The sequence below is a fragment of the Toxorhynchites rutilus genome, chromosome 2 (genome assembly GCF_029784135.1).
Source record: "Toxorhynchites rutilus septentrionalis strain SRP chromosome 2, ASM2978413v1, whole genome shotgun sequence".
Lineage (NCBI taxonomy): Eukaryota > Metazoa > Arthropoda > Insecta > Diptera > Culicidae > Toxorhynchites > Toxorhynchites rutilus.
In genome coordinates this window covers 268,258,524-268,272,645 of record NC_073745.1, presented here as the reverse complement: position 1 = coordinate 268,272,645, position 14,122 = coordinate 268,258,524, and the positions used below count along the sequence as shown (strand labels likewise).

At 37.2% G+C, this 14,122-nt stretch overlaps 1 protein-coding gene across 2 annotated transcripts in view; it reads right to left on the bottom strand.

Annotated features, from left to right (window-relative positions):
• LOC129765310 (uncharacterized) overlaps nt 1–14,122 on the bottom strand; it is a 225,315-nt gene that overhangs the window by 210,406 nt on the left and 787 nt on the right. For both annotated transcript variants that reach the window (XM_055765484.1, XM_055765483.1), the window contains exon 3: nt 13,975–14,057. In XM_055765484.1, the coding sequence (XP_055621459.1) occupies nt 13,975–14,057 (83 nt within the window). The remainder of the gene's footprint in view (nt 1–13,974; nt 14,058–14,122) is intronic.

The window sequence follows — 14,122 nt, the reverse complement described above, 5'->3', positions numbered from 1 at the left end:
AGTTTGAATGAAAAATTACCCCTTCGTCTTTGATGATGAATAATTCCATAACAAACCATCGCACTGCAAATCGAAAGGCAGTTTTGAAAACTCGAATAAATTCTGCGCAAGGATCATTCGTTACTTTGACGAAAAACAGTTATCTAAATTTTTTGCATCGATTTAAAAAAAGTGCCAAAACAGTTGTTTTATAGTGCTTTACGAAATCCACTGTAATTCTGCAAATATCGCAGTAAGTTCAAATGGTTGCAGGAAAATTTTTAGCCTAGTGTATCCCCTAAACATCTGTGAACGTTTCATATTGATACGTTCAGCCGTTTTTTTTCTAGCCGATTTTTCAAAGTTTGGAGTAAATTAGATGAACATTTAATCGCAAATCGTATCAGAAGCAGTGTTTGCCAAATGATCCATTCACTGAAAAAATCGGTTTCGTTCGTTCAAATATGATCATACACAAATCATTTTCCCCAGCGGCATCCTTTTGTTGTTACGCACTGCAAATCACGACACAAAAGAGAATGAGACAACTCTGCATCGTTTCGCACTTCATGATACACCGACACGCAAGCAGAACCATCATATACGCTTTCGGTGCAGAAAGTTTATTTTCTTCTTTGCCTTTAACATATGCATATCGACCTCTCCATGCATCATGAAACAGCAGGATCGTACGGACTACGCAAAGCGAATGATTCATATTCAGCTACTGTAGCAGATCCTGATTTTAAAGTTTCAGAGAGTGCAAACTATATGATTATTTAACTCGATAGAGGCTAAGGGAAGGATAGTCAGATTATATTTACCATTTTTAACGCCACTATCCCTTGAAATATGTATATTCATGTAGACCGCATAGTTTTACTAGCAACTCCGCTCTCTTTTCCCATTCGTTGCTCTCCGCAAATGGCGACCGAATGATGACGTAATTTTTCTTGTATCATTTATTGCTTAGTACTTGTCTGTGCAGTGGGTTTCGCTATAGTAGAGCGGGACGATATATGCAGTTCGAACTTGTATGCAGGCTTCGAAAATGGTTTGCGATGTTTGATACAGCTCGAATATGCGAACAACAGTATTCGTTCCTCTCTTGGTTTAATCATGTAATGTTACACAAGTGATTACTGTCATTCATACAAGTATCTGAATGATTCTCTCATATTTGGTTATATGTTCGTGAGAGGTTACTTGCATGACACATTGTTTATCATTCGATTTTGATCGAAATCCAAACACTGACCAGAAGTACAAAATTCTACGCGATTCTCAGAATGAACGATTCGTAACTTTCGTCTTTATGAGTGTGGGGGGTGAAAAGTATGTGTATGTGTGAGAATGCGTATGTACACGTGTGAGTATCATCACTCCTTGCAATCCTCGTACCTTTGCAGAATCGTCTAGAAAAAAACGGGTGAACGTATCAACATGAAACGTTCACAGATGTTTAGAGAATACACTAGGCTAAAAATTTGCCTGCAGACATTGGTAGTTACTGCGATATTTGCAGAATTACAGTGGATTTCGTAATGCACTATAAAACACCTGTTTTGGCACTTTTGAAATCGCTGCAAAAAATTTAAATAACTTTTTTTCGTCAAAGTAACAAATTATTCTTGTACAGAATTCATTCAAGTTTTCAAAACTGCCTTTCGATTTGCAGTGCGATGGTTTGTTATGGAATTATTCATCATCAAAGACGAAGGGGTAATTTTTCATTCAAACTGAAATATCTCTATATGGGAAGGTCCTACAGGAACTACAGGTTCTAGGAACGAAATGAAATCTGGTTAATCAAGTTGATTGGATTTACTGTTGAGTTGGTTAGAAAAAAATTCAGAAAATTTTTGAAAAAACAGAAAAAAACGGTTTTTCATTTCTTTCCGATATTGTTGCCCACTACACCTACACTAGGTTGCCAATGAATGCATGGGTAAAAAAATCGACCCTAAAATTTCAAAAAGTTACCCTATACAAAATGTTCACCACCTCGAAAAAACACCCTATGCCAAATTTCAGCTCAATCGGACTTAAGGGAGAGTGGCGCAAAGCGGTCAAAGTTTGAGTTTTTTGAAAATCGAAAAATCACCTAAGGCGGGAATAAAGAAAACCGGGGTTTCCGAGAATTCTTTTTTTTTAATTTTTTTGTCAAAAATCGATTTCTCAGCTGGAAAAACGACCAACTAACAGTTTAAAAAAACTTTTTTTTTTGAAAAAAAATCCAAGATAACCAAGAGTAATGCAATTTTAAGACTATTCGCATCAATTTTTTTTTAAAAACCTCGTTTTTCGGTGATTTTTCGTTTTTCAAAAAAACTTTAATTTTAACGTTTGTGACACCAGTGAATGAAGTCCGAATGAGCTAATATTTTGCATAGGGTATATTATCGTGCAAATCAACATTTCGTAGCAAGTTCCGAATGAAAAATCAAGATAACTATTTTTATTGGCATCCAAAACCATACTTTTCGTTTCGTATTCCGAAAAAAAAACAAAGTCCCAGAATACCGATTTTTCACGAAAAAAAATTTCGAGATGACAGTATATCTCGACGTTTCATGCTATTTTAAGACATTTAGCATGAAAAAAAAATCGAAACGCCTGATTTCCTTCCCCCCTGGGTGATTTTTCGATTTTCAAAAAAATCAAACTTTGACCGCTTTGCGCCACTCTCCCTTAAGTCCGATTCAGCTGATGTTATGCATAGGGTGTTTTTTCGAGGTGGTGAACATTTTTTCATGCAGTAACTTTTTGAAATTCGAGATGACCATTTTCATTGACACCCTAACCTACACACACCAATATAAAATATGTACGTAAAATATTCTAATACCTGAAAGCTGTAGCTTCGAAGTGATGGGCATTAGGGTGCCAATGAATGTATGGGAAAAAATCGACCCTAACATTTCAAAAAGTTACCCTATACAAAATGTTCACCACCTCGAATAAACACCCTATGCCAAACATCAGCTCAATCGGACTTAAGGGAGAGTGGCGCAAAGCGGTCAAAGTTTGAGTTTTTCGAAAACCGAAAAATCAACCAAAGGGGGAGTAAAGGAAATCGGGGTTTCCGAAAAAAAAATTTTGATGCCAAATGTCTTAAAATTGCATGAAACTTCGAGATCTAGTGTCATCTCGAAATTTTTTTTTTGTCAAAAATCGACACTCTGGGACTTGGTTTTTTCTCGGAATACGAGACGAAACGTCTGATTTTAAGTGCCAATAAAAATAGTTATCTCGATTTTCCATTCGGAACTTAATGCGAAATGTTGATTTACATGGTAATATACCCTATGCAAAATATTATCTCAATTGAACCCTCATTTATTAGGGTTGCAGACGTTAAAATTTGATTTTTTTGAAAACCAAAAAATCACCGGAAATCGGTGTTTTCAAAAATTTGTTCGATGCCAAATGTTTTAAAATTGTATGACACGTCGAGATTTACAGTTATCGTAAAAACATTTTTTTTAATAATTTTTTTTCGAGGTAACAGTAAATCTCGACGAGTAATGCAATTTTAAGACATTTTTTTTATCCCATTTATTTATTTGAGGCTCATTAGCATTTTAGCTGTAACAGAGCCGAATTTTAATCGTGTACATATCACATGATTATCATATCTATAATTAGCACATTACACACAGTTGCCATTCGCCAGTATTCCTTCTATACCATTACATATGGTACATTCACACAATAGCCATTTAGGCGTAAGAGTTTTCTATCTGTTCTTCCATTATCCAGTTAGACCGGACAGCGGAGACAGTTGATTGATCATTGTTGAGTTATTTATAGAACAGCAGCCCGATGTGTCTTGCAGAGCAGAGCAGTTATATGGATGAATCGATCTTATTTCGACCGTGGATCGATCTCCATCGCTGATGATTGTTGCGTGGACGTAGCTATTCTGTAACAACACAAAGATGGTCAATGAGGGCCCTGAGTTTTGAACTCACGATCGATCGATTTTAAGACATTTGGCATCACTAATTTTTTTTAAACCCCGAATTTCGGTGATTTTTCGTTTTAAAAATGCTCGAATGAGCTAATATTTTGCATAGGGTATATTACCTGCAAATCAACATTTCGCAACAAGTTCCGAATTGAAAATCAAGATAACTATTTTTATTGGCACTCAAAACCAGACGTTTCGTCTCGTATTCCGAGAAAAAACTAAGTCCCATAGTGTCGATTTTTGACAAAAAAAAATTTTCGAGATGACACTAGTTCTCGAAGTTTCACGCAATTTTAAGACTTTTGGCATAAAAAAACCCCGATTTCCTTGGGTGATTTTTCGATTTTCAAAAAACTCAAACTTTGACCGCCTTGCGCCACTCTCCCTTAAGTCCGATTGAGCTGATATTTGGCATAGGGTGTTTTTTCGAGGTGGTGAACATTTTTTATGGAGTTTGAAATTAGAGATGACCATTTTCATTGGCACCCTAACCTACACACACCAATATAAAAATATGTACGTAAAATATTCTAATACCTGAAAGTTGTAGCTTCAAAAATGATGTGCATTGATATGCGTTGATTTTTCACAAAGTTAAAGCATGTCAAAAATGACTTGAAATTTCTGACTTCGCACTCTGTTCCTCTATTTTTTTTTGTCGAGTGTAGATCGAAAAGACGTTTGCATCAATTGATAGGAAACATTTCTACGCATCTATCACAATTTATAAAATGTTATTTTCCTGATATAGGCAATTGAATAACTGTAAAATGTCAAGCGCTATCTAAACGCCCCGACTGCCCCGTTTTGATTGGCCCGATTTACGGTTTCCCAAACACAGCCATCAAAACCATGGTGCCTTACATTAGTATCATGGCGTTGGCGTTGCTAATTATATCCGGGAAAATGATGATAATTAAAATGAAAAAGATCAAAATAAATGAAGGATATATTTTTGAGATTGTCTAATTTTAGTTAAAAGTTTATTTTGTATTGGAGAAATGAATAAATGCCATAATCTGAGAATATTTTTTCCCATTTCTAAACTATATTGCTAATTTGGGAAGCACTACAAAACTACTTTCGGTTGGTTTTTTCACAAAACTGATACATATCTCGGTATGATATTCCCTGGATAGCAGGTTATCAAGAAACGAAACATATACATTAAACCCCTCCGCAAAGCTTGTGAATTTCCTTCATTCCACGTTGCAGCATGTCACTGTTCGCAGGTTATATAAAATTCTTTGTGCTTTTCTGATAAAAAATGCTTCCATTTGTATTGAACACTCATTTCCCGAATAAGCATTCTTAAAACAATCTTCTTGGTGCACTTATTCTCCAGTTCAGATTCATGCCGCCTCCATGGAATAATACATTCAAGCAATACCTTGAACAAAACATTACCATTCCGAACCAATTGAGGGGAATACACCGTCAACTGTATTCTGTGATTTGCTGTTGCTCAGGAACAATTTTTTTACATGAATTTCTAACCGATTCTGATAAGTGACTGATATTATTTTGTAATAACTGGTCCGAAATATTTTGAGTATGTCGGGGAATCGTTAGCTGATGTGAGAAATAATCTAGCGATCGATGGATATCCCGTCAAATCAGAACACATTGAGTCCACAAACTCCCATATCGATGAAGTAGAATCAGTGGAATAAGCCGAGTGATTTGCTTGTCACGTAAGGTCATCCCAGTACCTTTTTCTATTAGTGAAATGTAACGGCAGGAGTTGCTGCGTTGAACCAAGAAGTATTAACTTTTGTATAAGTCAACATCAATTTTTCCAGCCCATGTTCCTCTGAACTAAACGCCAGATGGTTCGAAAGCATCAGTCCCAACTAGAGGTGGGCGAACGATCACGAGCCGTTCATTTGAGCTGGTTCGTCAGAACGAGCGTACGATCCACGGTTCTTTACAAATGAACCACGGTTCAAAAAAGAGCCACGGATCAAAAAACCACCGCGGTTCAAGAGTCTCGGCTCGAAAAAGAGCCTCTGTTCCAATAAGAGCCACGGTTGAAAATAGTCTCGACTCAAAAAAAAAACTGCAGTTCAAAAAAGAGCCTCGGTTCAAAAAAGAGTCGAGGTTCAAAAAAGCCCAAAAGAGCCGCGTTCCAAAAGAGTCTCGGTTCAAAAAAGAGCCTCGGTTCAAAAAAGAACCGTGGTTCATGGAAGAACCGTGACGTAGTACTAGAACACAGTTTTTTGTGAAAAAAATAAATCTAAAATGGCTGCCATCACAAAATAGCAAAGTTTTTTTCTTCAAAAGCTCATCAATATGGATATGAAAAAGCCATTCCATGCGGTAGTTTTGTTCTTTATCGCATTCGCATGTTTTTTTTATTTTTTCAGTAGGGTGACCATTTCCATTTTAGGGTTGTTCGAAAAATCAACTTTTTCCTCTTTTTTCCAAAAATGACTTTTTTTTTAAAATTCATAACTTTTGAACTTCTAGACTGATTCAGATGATCGACATATCAAATTAATTAATTAAATCACAAATCACGTCTTTTTAGAAAAATACTACACCTTCAGAAAATTCGAATTCTGTTCCCGTTATTATCGATTGTATTCGTTTTTTATTGTTTTCATAGTCTCGGGACCGAGGGCGCAATATTATTTTATTTTTTTTCTGAAAAGCTGAGGATTTTTCACCTTACATATGCCGAAACCAGAGAGGCGTTTTTCTGTTTTTGAGTTATGATTTTTCAAAGTTACCCGATGGTCCAAAAAATCATTTCAATCGTTTTTCCAAAAATGACTTTGTTCAAATATTTATTACTTTTTAACTACTGGACCTATTCAGATGATCGATATATCAAATTAAAGTCAATTAACCAAAAAGGCTAGCCTTTCTTGAAAAAAATAACACATTTGCCAATCAATTGAATTCTAGTCGCGTAGAAATATTGAACGAAGACTGAAATATGTTAACTTTGAAAAATCAAAACTTAAAAACGAAAAATAACACATCTAAAATTTTTGGATATGTAATGGAAGCTTTCAGCCTTCAAGAAAAAATAAAAAAATACATAGCATCCTTGGTCCCGAAACCATGTAAGCTATAAAAAACTAATACTTATTGTATAACTTATTATATAATTATTATATAATTACGAAATCAAAATCCATTTTTTTTTGCCTAATAATTTTTGTCTAATATTTTTTTGAAATATACTAAAATAGGCTTTAATTTTATGTGTCGATCATCTGAACCGGTCCAGTAGATCAAACGTTATGAATTTTTGTGTTGGGAAAAAGAGGAAAAAAATTATTTTTCGAACCATCGGTTAACTTTGAAAAATCATAACTCAAAAACGGAAAAAACGCCTCTTTGGTTTCGACATATGTTATGTGGAAAATCCTCAGCTTTCCAGAAAAAATATAAAAAATATTACGCTTTAGGTCCCGAGACTATGAAAACAATATTCTGCGATAAAGAACAAAACTACCAACTTTCGCGAAAATCTGAGAACCACTATATCGGTTTGGCATGGAATGGTTGAATTGAAACAGCTTGACTACTTAAGTAAAACACAGTAGATCATAAATAATCCAAATCCAAGATGGCCGCAGTCACAAAATGATTAACCCATTACTGCCCAGGTGTACAAGAACTTGATCCAAATGGCATAAAACTTTCTAATCCATCTAGGTTTGTCCCGAAACGGGGGGGAAACGCAATATTTTGGTTTGGAGTTCTTTGGAAGTTGAGATATCTGACGTATGAAATTTCATACACCGATACAGTATCAAAAATGGAAATCATTTGAATGTCGAAAAAAACGGTTTTATTTCATAAAATTTAACTTCAACAATCATTTTCATGGAAGATCTTACAATGTTGTATCGAACAACTATTCTCTCAGTGATGGAGTATGGCAGTTTCTGTTTTCAATCAGCTGCCAAAACACACCTCATTAAACTCGAGCGAAATCAGTATCTTTGTCTCCGTATCGCGTTGGGATGTATGCCCTCAACGCATACCATGAGTCTCGAGGTTTTGGCAGGCGTACTCCCACTAAAAGATCGCTTCAATTTATTGAGTTCATATCTTGAATTCATCTCCATGCAGGTTGATCCTTCTTCGTATATTCCCAACCGTGTTTGTTTCCCTGACTACATCAATTCCTCTGTGCATTTTGATCTGTCCATGAAGCAAGATATCCATGGATATTCAGATTACCAACGATCGAGGATCGCTCCAACGATCTTCGATGAAAAGTATGGGGGTATCAATTGTGATAATATGTACTTTACTGATGGGTCCACTATAAACGAGTCCACAGGATTTGGAGTGTTCAACGAATTGTTTAGCACCTCACACAGTCTTCAGAATCCTTGCTCAGTGTATATTGCTGAATTGGCAGCAATTCATTGGGCGCTGGACAGCGTCGTCCCACGACCTGTTGAACACTAGTACATTGTAACGGATAGTCTTAGCTCTGTCGAAGCTATCCGTTCAGTGAGGCCGGAAAAGCACTCGCCGTACTTCCTTTAGAGAATACGAGAAATTTTGAGTGATTTATCCAGACGCTGTTATGTCCTTTATCTGGGTCCCTTCACATTGCTCCATTCCGGGTAATGAGAGGGCTGACTCATTAGCAAAGGTAAGTGCAATTGAAGGCGATATTTATCAGCGTCAAATCGCCTTCAATGAATTTTATTCTTTAGTCCGCAAAAATACCATCGCTAACTGGCAACGCAAGTGGAATGAAGATGAATTGGTCCGGTGGTTTCACTCGATTATCCCTAAGGTTAGCCTCAATCCGTGGTTCAAAATTCTGGAATTGAGTCGGGACTTTATTCGAACCTTCTCCCGACTCATGTCCAATCACTGTTCGTTAGATGCACTACTCTTTCGTTTCAATCTTGCCAGCAGCAATCTCTGCGTTTGTGGCCAAGGTTATCACGACATCGAGCACATTGTTTGGTCGTGCGAGGTGTATCTGGTCGCCAGATCGAATTTAGAAAACTCGCTTCGGGCCCGAGGAAGACAGCCCAATGTACCGGTGAGAGATGTGTTGGCTCGGTTAGACCTTGATTACATGTTCCATATATATGTTTTCCTTAAAGCTATAGATCTTCGTGTGTGATTGTCCCTACATCCTTATACCCTCCTTTCCTTCCTTTGCGGGTAATTCGTCCCCTTGCTATAAATAGTAGAATAAGTTGAAATGTAAATACACTATAGATATACGAATAGATTTATGAAATGAGTTTTCATCAACATTGTTACAATTTCCTTATATCCCATCCTTCTCCTAAAAATATGTCACCCTCCTAAACTCGAGTACACCGCGAGTAAGCGGTTTTCCACCTTACTAACCATAGATGTAAGACAATTGTTTATATATATATAGTTTTAAAATTATATTTAAGAATTCGGCTCCTTTAAACTTAAGTAACTGAGCCTGTAAAAATAAACGAATTAATAAAAAAAAACCATTTTCATGGTTTATTAGCACTTTCGTGTACTGCCGTTCTACGCATAATTGTCCCACGGTTAATAGGGATTGCATAGAACATAGTACAGTAATGCGTAGAACGGCAGTGTATCGGATTTAGTATCACTGAGTATAGTACCGGAAAAAGCACTCCGAATGGTGCAAACCCACATCACACTTCAAGCAAATAGTGTTTAGGCTTGATATGCATGAACTCGATCCTTGCTGGATTTATGTCACTCATCCGAATTTTAGGTCATTTAGGTATTGAATTTCATACGCTGGGCACTAATGGGTTAATTACTATTCATCAACTACAACTACCGAATAAGAGTATATATGAGTATGGTAAAACATCATCATCATTAACATCATCAAAAAAGCAGCTGTCCACATTCCACGTGGACAGAAAAAGCATGATTTTAGACACCCCCCTCCCCCACCGTGGACAAGCGTGGACATTTACTAAACCCCTCCCCTCTTGTCCACGTGGTCATTTTTTTGCATTTTCTCGGATCAAGGAAATAATTGAATTGCGACTATATTTAAAGCTTATTTTTTTATTACCGGAACTGTAACTTTAATCTTGTTTTATCCTGATTGAAATATTAATTCAAATGATCGGCTTTGTAAAAATAAAGCTAATTGGATTTATTAGAAGTCGTGTTTTTCCTGTCCTTCGAGTTTTCCACTAACATTACCCAATTTTTCATAATTAATTTGTATCGCTCTTCGGTTTCTTCCAAACTCCATTTATGTAGTCTCCATTTATATATTTCGCATCAAAATATCACTTATAGGTTTCGAACAGATTATTTTAAGATTTGGCACATGCTATCATTGTATATCTTATGATATTTTATGACAAATTTTAATAGCAACTGATTCTTAGAGAATCATATCTTGAATATTTGACAGTTTTTGGAGAATCAAAAACAGTACCCCCGCTTACTCTTCGGTTCACAGAATTATCCTACAGATTTCTCATCCGTTGCAAGATCATGAATCCATTGGTGATTGATAACTTCGAAAATTTACTCCAACTGACTCCTCAGTCAAGTTTTATGTCTTTATACCATGAGTACCTTACCCTACGACGTGCACCCTTCACCAGCCATCTCCAACCAAGTTTGCTTCCCATACTGCTGCAATTCCTCTGTCATTTTTTATCTGTCCATGCGACAAAAAAAATCCATGGAATCCCAGATCACCTATGCTCCGATTCTATTCCGCCGATATTTTCGGCAGAATATGGGAAAGTTAGATCTGATAAAATGTTCTTTACTGACGGTTCATTCATAAACGGTTCCACTGGCTTCGGCATCTTCAATGAAAATTCCAATGCCTCTTTCAAACTCAAAGATCCTTGTTCCGTGTATGTCGCTGAACTGGGTGCGATATATTACGCATTAGGGATCATTGAAACATTGCCCATCGACCATTATTTTATTTTTTCAGACAGTCTCAGTTCAATAGAGGCAATCCGCTCAATGAAAGTTGATAAATGCTCATCTTATTTCCTAACAAGAATAAGACAACTATTGAGTGTTTTGGTCGAAAAATTATTCAAGATTACCTTAGCATGGGTTTCCTCTCATTGCTTGATTCCGGGGAATGAGAAAGCGGACTCGCTAGCTAAGGTGGGCGCTTTAGAAGGCACACTTTTTGAAAGTCAAATTGCTTATAATGAATTTTTCCACATTCCTCATCAGTATACGCTCGTAAAGGTAGGTTTAGAGTTCCCGTGAACGTGAACGCGGACAAACACTTTTTTGTTAATAATTCATCAGTCCATATATAAAACGCGAGGAAAACATCTTGAAACGATAGGAAGAAACATTTTCTAGTTGAAAAACATGTTTAAACACAATTCATATTGATAAAAGTGGATTAATTCAATATTTCACAACGATTCTGAATTTCCACCGTGGAATCGAGATGTTGGTGAACTCACCATAGTTCACCGACTTCGGTGAACGTGAACGTGAAAAAAGTGGTGAATATAGACGTCAAAATATTTCCCCGTTCATGTTCACGTTCGAATGTCCCAAGGCATTCTGAAAATTATTTCACCGTGAACTTAAAAGGATATGTTTAGCAATTCTCAAGTTTTCAATGAAAATTTTGATATGGATGCAATTTCCTTCAATCGGATCTTTGCGCGGGTTGAAAAACTTCGTTGCTTCGGGTTGATTCGTGAACAATTGTATATTTTATATTATTACTTTATTGAAGATCAATGTGTATTTACTTCACGTTTACTGCAGAACTTTCAATATGAACGTGAACGTGAACAAAATCATTCTATTCACCACGATTTTTTTAGTTGTTTGTTCGCAATGTAGTTCACCGTGAAATGATCGTACTATTCCACCACCTGTTCAAGTTCACGTTCACGGGAACTCTAAACCAGGCTTAAGTTGGCAGCGCATGTGGAGTGGTGATGAGTTCGGTCGTTGATTACACACGATTATCCCTAAGGTCTCGACGAGTGCATGGTTCAAGATTGAATGTAGGTCGTGATTTAATTCGCGTGATATCTCGGCTTATGTCCAATCACTACAACCTAAACGCGCATCTCTATCGCATTGGGCTCGCAGCAAACAATCTTTGTGATTGTGGCGATGGCTACCACGACATCGAGCATTTTGTCTGGTCGTGTATCCGGTTCCATGCTGCTCGCTCTCAGCTCTCTAGAGCACTGAGAGCACAAGGCAGACAATCGGATATCCCCGTCCGGGATATCTTAGGTAGCCGGGATCCTGATCTTCTGCTTCATCTATACCTGTTCCTCAGAAACGCCGATGTCAACGTTTAATGATGTTTCCTTCGTTGTGTCCCCGTTTCATATCCCTCCTATCCAAACGATAAACTTTTACTTAGTCGCGGCAATACATACACACACTCTTTACAGATACACGGGCCAAAGGTTGTGCAGTCCACTGATCATTCAACAAGAGCCAAAGGTTGTACCGCTCATGACAACTCTACACGAACTGATGATTGCGCCGGCTAGTGACCATTCTATCCTGGATTCCTCGAGTCGAGAAAGACGCACCACGCTAGATATGAGGTACAGACTAGGGGGGCCTTGCTGATTAAGGGTCAGCTGCATCCCAATAGGAAGTATCCCGTGTCGGGCACACGTACAGAGCATCGAAGACTGCAACATACCAATTATGAGAACACTTGTGATACTAACCTCGAGCCAACCACGAGTAATCGGTTACATATTACTAACATAGTTGTAAGCAAACATTGTCAAAATATTGAACTTCCGGCCCCGTTAGGCTGACGTCACATGTGCCTTAATAAAATATATATTTTGGAAAAAAAAACCATTATATTAAAAAATATAGCAGTTGGCTGGGAAAGAATGAATTGTAAAGCAGTATGAGAAAATAAATTTATTATTTTAAGTGTCAAGATGAGTTCGAATCTATCCTGCACGAACGCATTTAAAATCAGAACTATCCTATCATGAGAAGGCTGAACTGTTCAACTGTCCAAAACTTCGCGGTATTTCAAATCCTGTTAAAATTTGCAGAAGGTCTAACCATCGACATGGAACCTGGAGATCGAAGCAAAGATCACTCGAAAGTGGTAGCTCTTTTCAAACGGACCCCGGATTTGTCACCGATAGACACGGAGAAAATGGCACGAGCTTCGCAATCCTAAATTCAAGCAACAAATGGTGATTTGAGAAATGTCGAGACACAAGTTGTATCGAACCGTAATGCGAAGTAAAATCTGGAACCAAAGAAACGTTCAAGGATGCTCTCCAAGAATTTGCTGATGAAATACGGTTGCGTCGGGATGGATGATGGAATGTACTGCAAGGCCGTTGTTTCCGAAAAGACTGGACAAAAAAAAACAATATCTCGTTAGATCTGCAAAGTGCCCAGGAAAACACAAATTAAAAATTGGTCAAATTCCAGAAAAAACTGCATACTGAAAAATGAACCTTTCGTAACTCATGCAACAATGAACCAGGATTCTTTTTTGAAAGAAGTCCCTTCAGAAGATGTTGTCTTTTTCTGACGTGGGATGATATGCTTCCTTGACCCGTCTTGGTAAACCGTCACAATTCAGATATGACCAAACGTTGGTTTAAATTTGATTGAAAAATTATAAAAAATCTTCTAAAGTTCTGAACAAATATCAGATTTCATTTATACTATACTTATTAATCGTGTCCAAGTGGACATCATTCATAACCCTTACCCCCCTCACCTTGGACAAGCGTGGACATTCGTGGTCTATATTGAAGAATTGCGTTCATACGTTTCAGAAAATAACTTCACTGGTTTGTGATTTCGTGATTTGTGGATTGTGCAGAATAATGACTTACAATATTCGGAGTAAAATTCGAATGATCCAGCATTTTTGAACTAGCTGCAAATATTTGATAATAATCGTCGCTGCATTCGCGAGAATGGGTACCCATTCGATACCCAAATATACCATTCCACCAGCTGATCCAAATCAGGATAAGTCTAATTGGAGTTTTGTAAGCCCACAAAGAAAACCAAAACCAAGAAAACCAATTATAAACACTCACTTCGGTACCATCTGGGCGTAAGCAATCGCCGTCTTGAAGAACAACGCATGGAACAAGCGATCCCGAACGTTAATAAGAGGATTCTGAAACAAATATCAGAAACATGTAAACAACAATCAATCCTGCACTGCACTAATCTAATAAAGTC